A 20,787-nucleotide genomic window follows, 5' to 3' on the forward strand; every position below is an offset into this window, starting at 1 on the left:
TCTGTCTTCAAAAATTATGTATTATATATTTTAAAATACAAACTTATGTATCTAAAATTATATAAATTTATGTATTTTTCGGGTAACAAGGGTGTTACATGCCCACTGCAAAATAACTAAGCAATATAGAATATATGAAGTTGAAGATTACTTTTACATAGTTTCACTCCCAAGAGAGAATCATAGGTTTCGCTTTGATGTGTACTCTTTTGGATTTTTTAAAATACATATTCAAGATTTATACCATGTATTTTACAAAAAAATGTGTTCAGATTATACACATTTTGACCATTAAAAATCACTTATCAGTTATCATTCCTTGTCAGTATGTATAGATATAACTTACTATTTCCGCAAATGTGTGATAGTCAATAGACAACTGCTATATGCTTTTTAGCTAGATTTCGGTTGGTAGGCAATTAGGTGGTTGCCAATTTTTTTATATGAAAACAAAAGTGCAATTAATACCTATAAACATATATCTTCCTACATTTGTACAACTATTTCTTCAGGAAAAATTCTTAAACATGGTGTATCTGATTCCAAAATTTATCAATAGCTTAATTCTGAAATTGACGTTTCTTTAAATAGATATTTCCAACTGCTCCCAATGGAGTGTGTTAACTTACACTTCCACCTTCTAAAATAGTCTATTTCCATCACTGGCATCATCACTCATTTCAATCTTTTCCAAGACAAATATCTCATTGTTTGAATTTGCATTTCTCTCTTGGGTCAAGAAGAACATCTTTTTTTCGTATGTTTCTGGTTATTTGCACTTTTTTCTGTGGATTATGTTTTATGACTTTCGCATTTTTCTTATTCCATTTAGTTATTTGATATTGATTTGTAGTACTTCTTGTAATTTATGGCAATTAACCTGTCAATCATATATATAGTAAATATTAATTCCAAGTTCAGAAAAAAAAAAGAAAAGAAATCACCCATAATGGTGTTCTGATTTATTTCAAGTATTCAGAAAATTTAGGTATCGATGGCTATATTCTGCTCACTTCCAAATGATAAAAGAACTTCCTAATTATTATAAAAATTGTATACCTATACTCCTAAAGCTTATAAACATCAGTCTTTTGAATGGATGCCTTATAAATATTCTGTAGTTATTAAAACAAAAAAAGCCAAAACTCCTTTTTGGAGTCTTGATTCTAAGCCCTTTGCCATATGTGATAGAAAATAACCACACCCCACCCCTTGCTCTAGACTTTGGGCTTAGTTAGGCACATGACATGCTTTGGGCAATAGGTTAGCAGATGTGTTATAAGTAGGTATTTGAAAAGTATTTGCACAATCAAACCTGCCTTCTTCTATCTCTGACAAGATATAAAACATGGTAAAATGTTCTGGCTAGTCTGCTGGGATACAAAGGATGAGATACATGTAGAGCAGAGCTGACCCAGTCGGGCCAAACCTACATTGGTGAAACCATAGCAGGTGACTAAGCCCAGCTGAAATCATCAGAGCAGCCTAGCCAAGTTCACTCAGATCATTTACCACCCAGCTACCACCCCCCACCAATTGATGTGTGACTCATAACAGATGGTTGTTTTAAGCCATTAAATTTTAGACTTGTTTGCTACATAAGAAGAACTGATCTAGACATAAAGGCAGTAAGAAATACACTTCTCTTACATCTGGTATTGCCAATAAAGAATTTTCCTCTCTATCTGTCCCTTGTCCCTGCAGTTAGGACTACTCTTAGGTCTACTCCACTTGCCCCTTTCAGGAACTATTGGGGAAACTTCTTTAGAACCACCCTCCTCCTCCACACCTAGATTGCAGTGAAGCTTGTTGTTTTGCTGTTCTGTATAACTACAGTCAGTCATTGTAATTCAGATAAGCAGAAGTGTAACAAGCAAGACCATTACTAAGGAATGTCAGAGCAGGTTACCAGCTATCTTTTTTGTATGACAGAGTGAGACACTGCCTGAGAAAAAATAATGCTGAGGAAAGAGAGCAGTAAGAACTCAATACCGGTGCAAAACAATGCCCATAATCATAGTTGTTGGGAGTGAGAGTAGAGAAAATATAAGGTAAATGTAATTTTGTTCACAAGTAACATTTTCTTTAAATGTAAATTTTTTTCAAAGAATGACATAATAAACATCTTTATTCTTGCCATATTTTCTTAAAACTTGTTTTCTACTAAAACAAATATAGGAAAAGTTAAAGTCCCTTTTGATAGCTACCCACACCATCATTCCTTTCTCTTCTCAGATGTAACACGATTGAGTTTGATGTGAATTAATCCCTTCAGGATTTGCTATTTTTGTGAGCATATTTTGTACAACCTAGTATCAGCCAAAAGTTATCTTCTTTTATGGTCCTCAAGTACTCATACATAGGTCCAAGAAAGAGAGGAGATAATAAGCAAAAATTTAAAGAGCTAGTTTTAGGGAAAAAATATATTTAAGACATTAGGAGAATGTGTGGTACAAAGAGGGGAAAGGGATTCTCTCCAATTTAACAAAGCGGCATTAGTGCAACGATATAGGGCCAAGGTAAAATGATAAGACATCAAAGAGAGACAGTAACACTGCCAATAGCAGTACCATCAGCAGCATTCAGCTTCAATGGAATGTGGCAATGAAAGCTGTTGATAGTGAACACAACGGTTTTCTTGACTGGATGTCAACTATCTCATCAGTAGTCAGAGGCAGCATTAACCATCTTAGGATAGGAGCTCTGGGCATGATTGTCAGCACTCTCAGTAAGAGTCACGGTACTTGAAGAAAGGTAGTGAAAGCCACCAAAGTTAGTGAAGGCTGAAAGGATTAGGTAACCTCCTAAGGACTTTTAGAAACTTTCAAGAAATCCAGAGGTTAGGGAAGAGTAGGAGCTAACCAGAGAAATACTGTTTATTACTGTTAATATTATATAATTCACAGTGTCTGCTGAAGTATTAATAAATGTAACTGTAAGGGAAAGAATTCTTGCTTTGGTATGAGACCCTAACAGACTGTACCCTAGGAAGAGGGATATAAATTATGCTCAGCTCAAAGGCCAGAAAACCTGAAGTCTGGGTCTCAGGTGGCTAGAACCTTCAAATTCCAGCAGGGAGTAAGAGAAAATCCTTCGTGATGGAAAATAACATCACCTTAGGCTTCAAGTTATTGCTGCAAATAATTTTTCAAATATAATGGTTAGCAATCCGTGATAATGAAGCAAAACTCCTGTTTCTGGCTTTGACAGAATAACCAGTTTGGGATCCCTCCTCCCACTGTTAAGTAAAAGTAAAACTGGACAAAAGAGATAAAGCAACTGCTTTCAGGGAGTAGATATGAGGTAGCATAAGACTATAATCTCTGAGATAAGGGAAACCATTAGGTGAACTCCATGATTCTTAGCTCTCTTCCTGGGTATAATTTCCTGACAAAAGCACAGAGCACTGACATACAGGCAGAGTATGGTGGTCCTACTGAGCTGGGGTCCAAGAGATCAGATTTTGGAGCAGCTAAAATCACTGAAATCAGCAGGGCTGGGCATAGCACTGAGAGAAGGGAGACAGAGAAAGTCCCCTAGAATTCCCTGGAGAGCCTTTGTAAGTCTGTGGCTAAGAGCTTGATAAAACACAAATTGCTAGGCTTCACCTATACAGTTTCTGATTGAGCTGTATATTTCTATCAAGTTCCCAGGTGATTCGGATACTCCTGATCCAAGATCACACTTTGAAAATCACTCTTATTGAGCACAAGACAATATAAGTTAAAAATAAAATAAATCCATATCTACCAAACCTTTCTCACTCATTCTGAGTCACCAAAGCATTTAAATATCTCAGGATATAAGAAAAACATATAATCAACTTTATGTAAAGATAAACAACTTCTGCATCTAAAACTAATATTACACTGTATGTTAACTAATAGGAATTTAAGTAAAAACTACAAAAAAAAAAAAAAACAAAAAGAAAAAGATCAACAACCTCTGTGGTAAATAAAACTTAAGGCTTTGATTGCTTACCTGTAGATCTTTCACATTCGGAAAAGGAATCCCTATTGTTATGACAGCACGGGCATTGTCATCTGAGAAATCCAGACCCTCACTCACTTTACCACGACAAACTGCTACCAAGAGGGCTCCATCTTAAGCAATAAAAAATAAATATTTTAAAAAGTACATCTAAAATTCCTCAAAACTGCTTATTCTTGTCATTTTGAAAAGATTTAATTAAGTAATCATCATAGCAAATTTTAAAACATCAAAATAAAAAACTATGATGAAATAAAGTTTTAAAAGGGCCACAAAATTGCATTTCTGTGTAATATGGTACCAAACCAATTTACAAACTGTATCTCCCAGATAACTTCCACAGAAAAACCACATCAGAGTAGAATTAACTTGCAGATGAACTGAGAAATTTTAGGCACCAACTGTTTTATCTTTAAGAGTGTAACTGCAATCATTACTTTTACCACCAAAATGTAAAGGCCTCAGATTGATTTAAACAACTCTAGTTTGTACTATATATTATATTGAATCACTATTATATTGGAAAGCATTTAAAACATACATACAGAATACTCTGTATCATCTCATCATACTGACAATATTGACAATTGTTACAGTATCTTTAAGATGGTGCACTATTCATAAGTTATTACTATCAGCTCTGTCAAACTTTTTATGGACATTCTCTAAACTTGAAATTAAGACTTCAGCTATGCTTTGAAAACTCAAATTTACCTTATGTAATAGAATGTAAGCATAAAGTACATTATTTATATCAAAATGCAGGACTCATTTGGCCACCAAGGTAGATATTTATGCATACTCCATCCATCCTCTTTCACAAAACATTTTAGGTAGTGTAGGGAAGACTATACTAAATGTCTTCCTAACCTGAATATATGCTGTTTTTCAAGTTGAACTGGCATCTCCAATGAAAATATCCATAGGAGAACAACTCCAAATAAAAGAGTTTCTTCAGTTTATTTTCTTTTCACCCAGATTATAAAATATAACTTTTCTCTTAAGTGAAATTCATTTAAAAGGTAACAATTCTGACAGCATCAACTTCTTTATGATAAAAAATACTTTTTGATTGGCCATCAAATAATTTCCAATTACCTTTCTCTCCTTTGTATTTGATTGCATCATAGTACATCTGTAGTAATTCATCAAAATCAATTTTTTCTCCTGCCGGTGGTTCTACAATGACTGTTTTCACCAACTCTAGATTATGCCATAAACCAGTAGAGAGCCAACGTTCTTTTAACTTTTCTAATAACTGGAAAGGAAAAAGAAAAAAAAATGAACGTTTTGTGTGTCCAACTGAACTTACCTTGGTTTGCTGAAAGAAAATGTGACTACAATGTGACTACGGCAAGTGAATTAATAACCTGTGTTTTACTTTTCCCATCTATAAAATGAGAAAAACAATAATATGCCATAGTGTTGTTAGTGGGTTAAATTCATGAACTGATTTAGATAGCTTTGAATGATGCCTTGCACACTGTAAGAACTCCACAATCGTTAACTGCTACTGCTGCTGTTACCATTTCTATTACTACTAACATTACTTCCGCTGCTGCTGCTGCTACTTCTATGATTGCTATTTTGGGGTTTCAAAAACAGAAAAATGACTTCTGACAAAGTGGATAAATTTTAAGTTATCTCTTTAAAATGATTTTTTTTAAATATGAAATTTATTGTCAAATTGGTTTCCATACAACACCCAGTGCTCAACCCAACAGGTGCCCTCCTCAATGCCCATCACCCACTCCCCTCCTCCCCCCCCCGCCTTCCCCCCCCCCCCCGCCTTCCCCCCCCCCCCCCGCCCCACATCAACCCTCAGTTTATTCTCAGTTTAAGAGTCTTTGGTTTGGTTCCCTCCCTAACTTTTTTCTTTTTCCTTCCCCTCCCCTATGGTCTTTTGTTAAGTTTCTCAGGATCTACCTAAGATCAAGTATAGTATCTGTTCTTATCAGTTTAAAATGATTTTTTAATGTTTATTTATTTTTGAGAGAGACAGAGAGATACAACATGAGCGGGGGAAGGGCAGAGAGAGAGAGAGAGAGGGAGACACAGAATCCAAAGCAGACTCCAGGCTCTGAGCTGTCAGCAGGGTCTTGAGCTCATGAACTGCGAGATCATGACCTGAGCCGAAGTTGGACACTTAACCAACTGAGCCACTACCCAGGCACCCCTTAACTTACCTCTTTAAACCTAAAGTGAAATTCTTTCATTTCCTCAACTAAAGATTCTTAAAGATCATTTTACCTAGTCCATAGGCAGCTAAGCTGTTTAAAAATTTGATCATCATTAATAAACTGAATTAAGTAAATACATAAACAGAGACTCAGGTAGCTAACAAGCAGAAAATATACAAGCACAAAAAAACATTTATTAAAAAAAAATAACCATGTACTAGATTACAAAATGACTTTCAACAAATTTCAAAGAACCTTTATCAGATTAACCACATATTCTGGGGCGCCTGGGTGGCTCAGTTTGTTAAGCATCCAACTCTTAATTTCGGCTCAGGTCGTGATCTTAGAGTTTGTGAGATGAAGCCCCGTGTCGGCCTCTGCGCTGATAGCGCGGGGCCTGCTTGGGATTTTCTCTCTGCCCCTCCCCACTCATGGTTCATGCATAAGCATGCACACTGTCTCTCAAAATAAATAAACATTTTAAAAAAGATTAACCACATATTCTAACAACAGTGTAACTTTAGACTAATAGACAATACAAAGTTAGTGGGGTAAAAAAACCCAGCAAACAAACTCAACACTAAAGATTATATTCTTAAAGAAAACATGTGTTATATGTCAATTATATCTCAATAAAACTAGGGAAAAAAAGAACATATGGTTAAAAAAGAAAAACACAGTAGAATTAATGATATCTTTAGGTATGAATAAGAAAAGCACTCACCATTCAAAATACGGGATTCAATACAGATAATACTTAGAAATATACTTGTAGCTTAAGATGTATTTATTTTAAAAACCTGAAACTGAATGAAGCATTCTTTTGAAGAATGCTAGAAAATCGGGGCACCCTGGGTGGCTCAGTAGGTTGAGCCTCTGACTTTGGCTCAGGTCATGATCTCACAGTTTGTGAGTTTGATCCCCACTTGGACTCTCTGTCAGTGCAGAGCCCTCTTCAGATCATCTGTCCCCCTGTCTTTCTGTCCTTCCCTGGCTCATGCTCTCTCTCTCAAAAATATATAAACATTAAAAAAAAAAAAAAATAGGGCGCCTGGGTGGCTCAGTTGGTTGAATGTCCGACTTGGGCTCAGGTTATGATCTCGCAGTTTGTGGGTTCAGGCCTGCATCAGGCTCTGTGCTGATAGCTCCAAGTCTGGAGCCTGCTTCGGATTCTGTGTCTCCCTCTCTCTCTGCCCTTCCCCCGCTCACACTGTGTATTTCTCTTCTTCTCAAAAATAAACATAAAAAAAATTACAAAAAAGGAAAAAAGAAAAATGGAAAAAGAAAAACAAACAATAAATGCAAAGAAAGTAGAAGTTAACAATAACCGTAAGAGCTGAAAAAAAAAGCCAATATTAGGATTATTATCATTAAAAAAATTTTTTTTAACATTTATTTTTGAGACAGAGAGAGACAGAGCATGAACAGGGGAGGGTCAGAGAGAGGGAAACACAGAATCCGAAGCAGACTCCAGGCTCCAAGCTGTCAGCACAGAGCCCAACGCGGGGCCAGAACTCACGGACTGCAAGATCATGACCTGAGCCGAAGTCGGCCGCCTAACCGACTGAGCCACCCAGGCGCCCCAGGATTATTATCATTTAAACTGACCTGTTTTACCCACTTGTTCTATGCAAACAGTTCTATGCAATGTGGACCAGTTATTATATTGTAGGCAACAGGACATTACCCCAAATTCTCTAGAGAACAAAAACTAATTTTTATAAGATGACTTATTTCCTCAGAACTTCACCCTATCTATTTTCAGAAGTAAACTTAATAAGATCATAAGACAAAATTGTTATCACTGCTATAGTGTAAATGTTTGTGTCCCCCTCAAAATTCATATGTTGAACTCATCCCCAAAGATGATGGTATCATGAAGTGGGCACTGTGGGAGGTGATTAAGTCATGAGAGTGGAGCTTTCATGAATGACATGAGTGCTCTTATCCCACAGAGCTCCTGGCTCTTTCCATCATCTGAGACACAGCCAGAAGGCCCTAGCTACCAACCAGGAAGAGGGCCATCCTCCAACCTGATCTTGGACCTCCAGCCTCCAGAGCTGTGAAAAATAAATTTTTGTTGTTTATAAACTACCAAGTCTGCAGTATTTTGTTATAACAATTGGAACAGATTAAGAAAACCACTAATTGGTAAAACACCTCATTGTGTGTTATATAATGATCAGGGTACCCTGATTAATAAAAACAAAAATTCTCTGTTAACACCATATGATTTAGGTAAAAAAAAAAAAAGAAAAAAAAAAAGTAGGGCTATCATTAATCTAAAAGTCCTTTTAGAGTGCCTCAAGGATTGGCTATTAAAATTTGCTTTTTGAATATGCACTGTTTCTGAATCAGTCTCTCATTAGTGCTAGGAACTATTAAATCTTGTGACAGTATTCAGAGCTACAGTGTCTATGGGAGAGTCAAACCAAGTCTTCAACTGAAAAGACAAGACTATTATAAAGTTGATAATGCTCAGAATAATATATTAATTTCTTTACATTTTCTATTGAATAACCAGTTTAGAAGAGGATATAAATATCCTAAGAATGTAAAACCAGATAAAATGTGTCATGAATTTGTGTAATTACTGATACTTAATGGAATTTAATCTAATGCTATACTGTTTTCTGTCATCTGAAAACATAGCTAGCATTTCATCTCTGATTCCTTGATCTTGAGATAATAACTGTCAGTACATTATGTTTTTAACATTCAAGATCTGAGGAATACCTCTTACTTGAGGGAGATCATCAAGTTGGTAATTCCAAAATACATTCCATAAAATCTATTTAAGAAGGCAATTTAAGAAATAACAAAGAAATTAGTTCAATGTACAACATTTACCTCCAAAGAAATTCCCATTATATAGAAAAGAATTTAGAACATCAAAGAGTCACAGACAATTTAGAAAATGTCTAACAAAAGTTTAAAAAATTTCAAAGCAGATATGATATAAACAAAATTTCAAAATTTGTTATAATGAATGAAGAAAAAAGTCTACTGCTTTTTTGAATTCTAAAAACTTCAAAAATCTATGGACAATGAAAATGCCCACATATCTGTAAATAAATCACGAATATTATAATTAAAAAGTACAAAATGCACTATCAATCACTTCAGGAAACTTCTGTGGCAAATACAAAACAAACTGTCTATGTTATTGGGTCTTTAAAAAATTATTTGCAAAATAAGCCTGTTAAAGTTTGTTGATATATCTGAAGGAACTTTTAGTTCTAAAGCTCTCTAATTCTATTAAATTTTTAAAACTGAATTGTCAGTACATAATATTTACATATAAGATTATAATTTCAGAGAATAGGAGAGAACAAAAATTGAAAAGGTGGGACACACAAAGATAGGATATTTTTTTCTAGGTTTGCATTAGGGTTGAAAAGCTTTACTGGTAATGCAAATCTTGTAACTAGGACCAATTTTTTTCCCTACATAGAAACCATTCAAATGTGCTTAAATTGAAAAGGAAGAACTATTTTTTTTCCAGAAAAAATTTTATGCAGTTTGACACCTATCAGCCTTTCCAAACTGCCATACCAGTTAAAGCCAAGTACAGAGAAATATTTTGGGCAACTCAAGCAAAGATGAGGCAGGTTAAGACACAAATAATTGAGCATAACTAGGAGAACACTTAGTCAGAAATTTGCTTTTCAGTTGTATCTATTTTTAGTAAGTGTTGGTGAGAATATGTAGAATTGGAACTCTCATATACTGCAATGAAAATGGTGCAGGTGTTTTGGAAAGAAGCTCTAAACATAGAGCTACCATATGACCCAGCAATTACACTCATAATTAAATACCCAAGAGAAATGAAAACATATGCCTATACAAAAACTTGTACATAAATGTTCATAGCAGCATTATTCATAATATCCCTAAGTAGAAACAATCTAGATACCTTTCAAGAGATGATTAGATAAATAAAACATGGTATATTTGTGCAGTGGAATATTATTCAGCCATAAAAATGAAGTACTGATACATGCTATAACATGGATGAACTTGGAAAACAATATACAGCCAACCCTTGAACAACACAGGTTTTAACTGTGTAGATTCACTTATATAAACAGATTTTTTTCTGTTTCAATACAGTACAGTACCATGTATATCTTTTCTCATCTTTATGATTTTCTCTAGCTTACTTCTAGCTTACTTTATTCTAAGACTATAGAATATAATACACATCAACTGTTATATGTTATCAACTATTTGTGTTAATATATGTTAATCAACTGTTAATGCTATGGTAAGGCTTCTGGTCAACAGTAAACTATTAGTAGTTAAGTTTTGGGGGAGGCAAAAGTTATACACAGAGTTTTGACTGTGCAGGGAGTTAGTGCATTGTTCAAGGGTCAACTATACCAAGTGAAAGAAGTAAGACATAAAGGATCACATCCTATACAATTACAATATGTAAGTTCCAGAATAGGTTAATGCATACAGACATAAAGTAAATCAGAAGTTGCCTATGGCTGGGGAAGGGAGAAAGTTTGAGGGAAAATGGAGAGTGATTACTAATGGGGATGGAGTGATGAAAATGTTCAAATATAGTGGTGGATTACTTGCAGAACTTTGTGAATCGGATAAAAACCACTGAATTTACATTTTAAGTGAAGTGAGCTGTCTGTAAATTATATCACAATAAAGATGTCACGTTGAAAAAATGATAAGTGGGACACAGAACATCCAAATCACTATGATGAAAAAGGACAAAAGCCCATATCGATTGAATAAGGTAAACAAAAGGGGAAAATAGGTAAAAGAAGGCACAATATAAGGTGGTAGAAAATATGTCCAAATGTGCCCAGAATCAAAGCAAACACAAATGAATTTAACTTATTAAAACTGAGACACTCAGATTGTCTGGAAAAAAGGCAGAGAGGAAGGGAGGGAGGGAAGAAGTGGGGAGAGAGAAAGAAAAACTCATCCATTTGTTGTTTATACAGACATTTAAAGTTAAACCACACAGACATCTTGAAAATGAAGATACGGAAGAAGAAATGCAATGCAAATGCCAAAAGAAATCAGGTAAATCACAGTCATGAAAAAACAGACTGCAAAGCAAAAATTTTCTAATAAATATACATTCCATATAGTTAAAAAGTGCTGGGGCGCCTGGGTGGCTCAGTCGGTTAGGCGTCCGACTCGGCTCAGGTCATGATCTCGCGGTCCATGAGTTTGAGCCCCGTGTCGGGCTCTCTGCTGACAGCTCAGCCTGGAGCCTGTTTCAGATTCTGTGTCTCCCTCTCTCTCTGACCCTCCCCCGTTTATGCTCTGTCCCTCTCTGTCTCAAAAATAAATAAAGGTTAAAAAAAAATTTTTTAATAAAAAAAAAAAGTGCATCCACTAAAAAGGTATAACAGTCATGAATCTTTTTTGTTTTTTTAGGTTTATTTATTTATTTTGAGAGAGACAGAGAATGCATGAGCAGGGGAGGGGCAGAGAGAAAAGGAAGGAGAGAGAATCCCAAGTAGGCTCTCTGTGCTACCAACACAGAACCCAACACAGGGCTTGAATCCACAAAACTGTGAGATCATGATCTGAGGTGCAACCGAGAGTCAGATGCTTAACCAACTGAACCACCCAGGCACCCCTGTCCTGAATCTTTATGCACTTAAAACATAGTTTCAAAATACAGAAAAGAAAAGCTAACAAGAAATACAAGGATAAACTGATCAATTGCCTAAATACTACAGAGGATATCAACATACCTCGCTTAGCTATCTATAGATGACTTGGACAAAATTAGTAAGAATACACAAGATTGAAGTTTATAAGAATCATTGACCTTGCTCTAATATATGTAGAGAACTTAGTGCTAAATGGAAAATAATGATTCTTTTCAAACATGGAACAATACATGTAAAGTCACAAAGAACATAGCAATAAATGTTTAAAATCTGGAATTGTACAGATTCACTGGAAATTGAGTATCAACAGAAAGGTCTTCTATATCAAAACAAAATAAAATTTATCAACATAGAAAAAAGAAAAACATTTTTTCCATACAATTTCTAGGTTCAAGAGGGAAAAAAATTTAAAACATTTGGCTATCCTAGGTCTTTTCTGTATAAATTTTAAAATCAGCTTCTCAAATTCTACAAAAATGAAAATAGTAGCATTATTTAAACAGCAAAATAACCAGAAACACTGATTAAAGGTAATATATAAATTGTTTCATATTCATACAATGGATAAGCAATAAAAATAACTTCTACCATGGATTAGTGAAAAAAAGCAAATGGCAGAAAATTATATACCATTCCATTTTTTAAAAGCTCAAAAAAAAAAGCAAAATTAAGTAACATTGTTTAGGAATACATATGTATTGTGGAATACATATGAATGTGGTAAGACCATTTTTTTAAAAAAATGAATAATTACAAACTTCAGGACAATTATTAACTCTATGGGGGTAGGCAAAGGGATGGGATTGAGAAGGGGCATCCACATAGCTTTAAATGTAATATTTAGTTCTTAAGTGAAGTTTTTGATGTTTTCATTTTATTAATATACTTCATAACTCACATATACATTACATGTGTTCTTATATAAATATGAAATATTATATAATGACTGTGAAAATGAAGCAAGATGTATTTCTTTCACATGTTTTTAGTTTTTAGTAATACCAGGGAGTGGGGATGGAGGGCAAAGATAAGGAAATAAACAATAAACATATTTAGCTTCTACAATGTGGCTGAAACATAAAAAAAATCTAAGGATAAAGAGGCAACATCATAGAAAAGGCACCTGCCTGCATACACTTACATTTCAGTGACAGAATATTATATTCCTAAAGATGCAGAATCAATATGGTCTGAAACTACAAAATTTGTATCTATAGGTTGCTCCTCTATATGCTATATTCATACGTCCAACAGCCTGGTCAAATTCACCAGTTAGACCTCAAAGGCACCTGAAATGTTTCGTACAAGACCAAATTTATAACATCCTAATGCTGCTTATTTCAATAAAGGATATCACCATTCACTGAGTTACCTTTGCTAGAACACTGAGTCATCCTTAACAATTCCCTCTCCTTCTCATTGCCCATATACAATCTATTACAAACCCTCTTTGAATTTTTGTCTTCTGTCTCTCCATATCTAAAACCACCACCCCAGTCTAAGCTATTAAAATCATTTGAAAAACTACTCCAATAATCTCCTAACTAGATTTTCTATTTCTTTTTTTTTTTAATTTTTAATGTTTATTTATTTTTCAGAGAAAGAGATAGCAGGAGAGGGGTGGAGAGAGAGGGAGACACAGAATCTGAAGCAGTCTCCAGGCTCTGAGCTGTCAGCACAGAGCCCAATGCAGGGCTTGAACTCACGGACCGTGAGACCATGAGCTGAAGTCAGACACTTAACCGACTGAGCCAGCCAGGTGCCCCTGGATTTCCTATTTCTTATCTATCACTCTTAGGTTGTTACATTTCAGCTAGAGAATATTTTCAAAACACAAATTTTATCACATCCACTCACATCTCCACTTTGAAAACTCAATAAAGTGTATATCAACAAACTCTCCTTGCCCTCATGGAAACTTTGATTCAATAGCAATACATGGACCAATTACTTTTGTGAGAAATCCGGAAAACAGTTAAGAGGCTCTTGCTCCTAGATGACTGTGAAACCAGCTGCAAAGAAGGTAGAAAAATTTGTGGCACCACTTGCCTTAGTCCCTCTCCCCAGCTCAGTATGGTGTGAGTCAGGGAAAACTTCCAACTCCTGGCTTTTCCCCAAGGAGCGAAAGAGAAAACTGAAACATACATCCAATGTACAGACTATTAGGGGGCTACCCAGGGGACTGGTTTCTGTCTTACCTAAATCTAAGCACTGATAGGAAATGGTGCTGGGTTGGGGACCACTGGGCACAAAGGCTAAAGTTTAGCCTAGCATGCACTCACTCACCATAGTCTCTCCCCACTGGCTCAAGTCTTAATTAAGGGGAAAAAAACCCAACTCCCAATTTCTGCAGGGGAAGGAAACAGTTGGGACCATATATTCAATGTTCCACTTTCTCAGGAAGCTACCTGAAGGACTGGTGGTTTCTGTGCACATGTCTCAGAGCACTGACAAGACCCTAGATGACATACCCTAGCATACCCTAGCTAGCATACCTTATCTAGCATACCTTAGATGACAGAGGGCCACTGAGAACAAAAGAGAGCTAGGAAGCTTGGTGCCACTCCAGAGGACTAGCAGTACAGCAGACAGACCAAGACAGCTTGGTGGTCTCCTGGATGGGGAGTAGAGAAGAGTGGACTATGTGTACAATATTCCACTGGGAAGGCATGCTGCCCGAGGGGCTGGTTTCTGTCTTGCCTGACTCAGAGAGCTGATGGGACCTGACATACTCTAAAGGCCTGGGGGCCGCTGAAAACAAAAGAGAGCTGGGTGGCTTACAGCACTCCACAGAACCTGTAGTACCATAGACTAAAACCAGAGGGAAGAAGAAATTACGAGCTCTTGGAAAAAAATGGGAAAATACCTCTAATTAGGGATCTATACATAAGAGTCTAGAGAAGAACATCCATAGGAAAGGTTTGGGAAGTCCCCAGAATCTATAGCTACAAAGCCAGTCCATAAATTTTTTTTTCCAAATGGGTAGATATAAAGGAACAAAATAAACCCCAGGAATCAACCATAAAGAAATGGAAGTTATGAATTACCTGATAAAGAATTCAAAATAACCATTATAAAGATGCTAAATAAGCTCAGGAAAATGATACATAAACAAAATGAGAATTTCAAAAGAGAAACTGTAAAAAAGAACCAAACAAATTTTAGAGCTGAAGAATATAGTAGCTGAAAAATTCACTAAGGAGATTCAACAGCAGACTTGATCAATCAAAATAAAGAATCAGTGAACCTGAAGACAGGTCATTTAAAATTATGTCGCTGGAGAAGTAAAAAAAAAAAAAAATGAAAAAGAGTGAATAAAGCCTAGGGTATTTATAGGACAGCATTAAGCAAACAAATATACACATATGGGAGTCCTAGAGGGAGAAAAAAAGTGAGAAGGGGGTACAAAGTTTAATTAAAGAATTAATAGCCAAAAATTTCCCAAATGGGGGGTAGGGGTGAAGAATGGACATCCAGCTTCAAGAAGCCAACAGACACCAAATAGGATGAAAACAAAGAAGGTCACACTGAGACACATTGTAAATAAATGTATCAAAAGTCAGAGACAAAAGAGAATTCTGAAAGTAGCAAAAGCAAAACAAACCCCCCCCCATAAAACTATGAGTGGATTTCTCATCAGAAATCTTGTAGGCTAGAAGGGGGTAGAATGATATATATGAAATGTTGAAAGAAAACAAACTACCAACCAAGAACAAAATATCCAGTAAAGCATGAAGGTGAGATAAAGACTTCCCCAGAATAACAAATTATTCCCCAGAATAACAAAAACTGAGGGAGTTTGTTTCATTGCCCCTAGACTTGCCTTATAAGACATATTAAAGAGAGTCCTTCAAGTTTAAATAAAGATGCTAGACAGCAACACAAAACCATAAAAAATGACTTTTAAGTGAACTGTTAAAGAGACAAAGATATTATATATTGAAATAAGTGTCAACGCATGAAGATGTGATTATAAACATATAAATGCCTAAACGCAGAGTCCCAAAACATATGAAACAAAAACTGACAGAATAGAGAAATAAACAGTTGCACAGCAACAGTAGGAGACTTCAATACCCCAATTTCAATAATCAACAAAACAACCACACAGAAGTTCAGTAAAGAAAAAAAGAGGACTTGAAAAACACTATAAAATAATTGGCCTAACACATATATAAAGAACATTCCATCCAACAAAGTAGGAACACACATTCTTTTCAAGTACATGTGGAACATCCTCTAGGATAGACCATAGATTAGGTCACAGTAGAAGTCATAATAAGTTTTTAAAAGACTGGGTGGCTTTTTTGACAATCATGAAATGAAACTAGAAATCAGTAACAGAAGGAAAATTGAGGGGCCCCTGGGTAGCTCAGTCAGTTGAGTGTCAAACTCTTAATTTCTGCCCAGGTCATGATCTCACAGTTGTAGGATGGAGCCCTGTATCAGGCTCCACACTGAGCATGGAACCTGTGTAAGACTCTCTCTACCTCTGCTCTTCCCTGCTTGAGCTCTCTAAAATTAAAAAATAATAAAAAAAAAAAAATAATAAATAAATAAATAAAAGGAAAATTGAAAAATTCACACATATGTGGAGATTAAATAATATACTATTACAATTTTTCTAAATGTTTATTTTTGAGAGAGAGAGAGACAGAGAGACAGAGAGCACAAGTGGAGGAGGGGAAAGGAGAGAGGGAGACACAGAATCCAAAGCAGGCTCCAGGCTCCAAGCTGTCAGCACAGAGCCCGATACAGGGCTTGAACTCATGAACCGCAAGATCATGACCTGAGCCAGTCAGATGTTCAACCAACTGAGCCACTCAGGTGTCCCTAAATAATATACTCTTAAATAACTACTGGATCAAACTAGAAATCAGAAATCACTAAGGAAATTAGAAAATATCTTCAGACACATGAAAACAAAAATACAAAAACGGCAAAACCTATGAGATATAGTGAAACAGTGCTATGAAGGATATTTATAGCCATAAACACATACATTAAAGAGCTCAAATTAATCTTAACTGTACATCTTAAAAAACTAGAAAAAGAATAGGAAGTTAAACTAAAAACTAGCAGAAGGAAATAAAAAAATAAAGAGTAGATAAAAAATAAATGAAATGGAGAACAGAAAAAATTGAGAAATGAAAGTTGGTTCTTTGAAGATCGACAAAATTGACAAATCTTTGATAGATTGACTAAGAAAAAAAAAGGGAGACTAAAATGACTACAACCACAAAATAAAGTAGAGACATAACTACCAATTTTACAGAAATAAAAAGGACTATAAAACAATACTATGAACAAAAAACCAAATTGGATAATCTAGATATAATAAATAAATTCTTAGAAACACATGATCTATGAAACTGAATCATAAAGAAAAGAAAATGTAAATAGATCTGTAACAAGTAAGGAGATTGAATCAATAATCAAAAACCTCCCAAAGAAAAAGCTCTGGATCAGATAGCTTCACTGGTGAATTCCATCAAAGATTTAAAGAAGAATTTATATATATATATATATATATATATATATATATATATATACACACACACACACATATATGCATATATGTATATATAGACATATATACATATATATGTATACATGTATGTATACATATATATACACACACATGTGTATATGCATATATATATATTTCCATATACTTAATTCCATATATATATGTATATATATGAAATTAACAGCAATCCTCTTCACTTCCAAAAAACTGAAGGAGAACATGTCCTAATTCATTCTAGAGGCCAGCATTATCCTGATACCAAAGGCAGACAAAGATACCACAAGCAAAGAAAGCCACAGGCCAATATCCCTTATAAATACTAATGTTAAAATCCTCAACTAATACTAGTAAGCAAAATTTAGCAACATACAAGAAGTATTATATATCATGACCATTTGGGATTTACTCCTGGAATGCAATGTAATGCACTAATAAAAATCAATGTAATGCACTACACTAACAGAATGTAGGAAAAAAATACACATCTCAATTGATGTATAAAAAGCATTTGACAAAATTTAACATCTTTTCATGATAAAACCACTCTAGGAATCAAAGAAAATTTCCTAAACATATCAAAGGTCTTTTATGAAAAGTTAACTTTTATGAATACCTAACTTTTTGAATACCTAACATCATAGTCAATTTAGGTGACTAACCTAAAGCTTTCCCCCTATAATTAGAAACAAGATAAGGAGGCCCCCAACTTCACCACTTCTATGAAACAGAGCAATAGGCATAAAAACAAAGAAAGGGTATTCAAATTGGAAAAGAAGTAAAACTATCTCTGTTACAGATGCCATGGTCTTATATCTAGAAAATATATATATCAAAGAATACACATCAACCCTGACCCCCCAATCCCCCCCCCAAAAAAACCCCTGTTACAGCTAATAAATTAAATTAGCCAAGATGCAGGATATAAAATCAACATGCAAAAATTGGTTTTATTTCTATACACTAATAACTATAAAAAGAAATGAAGAAAAAAATTCCATTCACAATAGCATCAAAAAGAATAAAATACTTAAGAATAAGTTTAACTAGGGGTGCCTGGGTGGCTCAGTCGGTTAAGTGTCTGACTCTTGGTTTCAACTCAGGTCATGATCTCATGGTTTCATGAGTTTGAGCCCTGCATCTAGCTGATGGTGTCAAGCCTGCTTGGGAATTTTCTCTCTCTCTCTCTTTCTCTCTCTCTCTCTCTCTCTCTCTCCCTCTCCCTCTCCCTCTCTCTCTCTTCTTCCCTCCCTCCCTCTCTCTCTGCCCCTCTCCAGCTCATGCTGTCTCTCTCTCTCAAAAATAAACTTAAAAAAAAAAGAATAAATGTAACCAAAGGGTGAAAGACTTGTATACTCAAAACTACAAAACACTGTTGAAAGAAATCACAGAAACATAAATAAATGAAAAAACATGCCATGTTCATGGACTGGAAGACTTAATATTGTTAACATGACAATACTACCCTCCAAAGAGATTTATATTCAGTGCAATCCCTACCAAAATCCCAACCTTTCCTCCCCAGAAATATAAAAACCTTAAAATTCACAAGGAATCTTAAAAAAAAAAAAAAGAACAACATTGGAGGACTCACATTTCCTAATTTCAAAAACTTAATACAAAGCAACAGCAATCAAACAGTGGGACACTGGCCTAAGGACAGACATACAGACCAATGGAATAGAACAGAGAGCTAGAAATAAGCTGTCACATTTATGGTCAATTGGTTTTCCACCAGGATACTAAGACCATTCAATGGACAGAATTTTTTTAACCAATCAAAAAAAAAATGGATTTAAAAATGAATTCTTAGATATGACATCAAAAACACAATGAACAAAAGAAAAATATAGATATATTCAACTTCATCTAGATTTAAAAACTTTTATGCATCAAAGGATACTATCAAGAAAGTGAAAAGATAGTCCACAGAAAATATCTGCAATTCATTTATTTGATAAGGGATTAATATCCAGAAAATATAAAGAACTCCTGTAACTCAAAAACAATCCAATTCAAAAATGGGCAAAGAACTTGAGTAGACATTTCTCCAAAGAAGATACACAGAGAATGAATAAGCACATGAAAAGATGCACAACTTCACTAATAATTAGGGAAATGTAAATCAGAACTACAATGAGACACCACTTCATAACCATTAGGATGGCTACTATAAAACAAACCAACAAACAAAACCAGAAAATAGTTGCTGCAAGGATATAGAGAAACTGGTATCTTTGTACACTGCTGGTGGGAATGTAAAGTGGGATAGCCACTGTGTAAGTTTGGCAGTTCCTTGAAGAGTTTATAAACATAAAATGACCATATGATCCAGCAAATTCCACTCCTGGGATATATCACCAAAAGAAGTGAAGGCAAAAAACTGAAACAGATAGTTGTACATCAGTGTTCATAACAGCATTACTCACAATAGCGATAAGCTGGAAACAACTCAAACATCCATCAACAGATGAATGGATAAACAAAGTAGGATATCCATACAATGGCATATTCAGCCATAAAAAAGAATAAAATTGTGATATATGCTACAACGTACATAAACCTTGAAAACATTATGGTAAGTGAAATAAGGCAGAAACAAAAGAATATTTTATGATTCCATTAAACATTTTTTTAATGTTTATTTATTTTTTGGGAATGCAAGCTGGTACAGCCACTCTGGAAAACAGTATGGAGGCTCCTCAAAAAATTAAAAATAGAACTACCCTATGACCCAGCAATTGCACTACTAGGTATTTATCCAAGGGATACAGGTGTGCTGTTTCAAAGGGACACATACCCCCATGTATACAGCAACACTATCAACAATAGCCAAAGTATGGAAAAAAAACAAAAGTCCATCGATGGATGAATGAATAAAGAACATGTGGTATATATACATATGTATACACATGGATATGCATATACATACATACATACACACATACATACAATGGAGTATTACTCAGCAATCAAAAAGAATGAAATCTTGTCATTTCCAACTACGTGGATGGAACTGGAGGGTATTATGCTAAGTGAAATTAGTCAGTCAGAGAAAGACAAATATATGACTTCACTCGTATGAGGACTTTAAGAGACAAAACAGATGAACATAAGGGAACAGAAACAAAAATAATATAAAAACAAGGAGGGGGACAAAGCATAAGAGACTCATAAATATGGAGAACAAACTGAGGGTTACTGGAGGGGATGTGGGAAAGGGGATGGGCTAAATGGATAAGGGGCATTAAGCAATCTACTCCTGAAATCACTGTTGCACTACATGCTAACTAATTTGGATGTAAATTAAAAAAAAATAAAATTAAGTATTATGTTGAAAAAAATGTTTATTTATGAGAGAGAGACAGAGCATGAGGGGGGGAGGAGCAGAGAGAGGGAGATACAGAATCTAAAACAGGCTCCAGGCTCTGAGCTGTCA

The 20,787-nt window shown here is 35.0% G+C and overlaps 1 protein-coding gene across 1 annotated transcript in view; it reads right to left on the reverse strand.

The window, feature by feature from the left end:
- The window catches only part of BRIP1 (BRCA1 interacting helicase 1), a 204,202-nt gene that overhangs the window by 64,325 nt on the left and 119,090 nt on the right, over window positions 1–20,787 (reverse strand). Inside the window, 2 exon segments of the mRNA XM_047080924.1 lie at window positions 3,982–4,103; window positions 5,089–5,248. Coding sequence (XP_046936880.1) covers window positions 3,982–4,103; window positions 5,089–5,248 — 282 coding nt within the window.

Source organism: Lynx rufus, unplaced genomic scaffold (genome assembly GCF_022079265.1).
Source record: "Lynx rufus isolate CCGP_SWC_20201006 ecotype Redwood Valley unplaced genomic scaffold, mLynRuf1.p SCAF_18, whole genome shotgun sequence".
NCBI classification, from domain to species: Eukaryota; Metazoa; Chordata; class Mammalia; order Carnivora; family Felidae; genus Lynx; species Lynx rufus.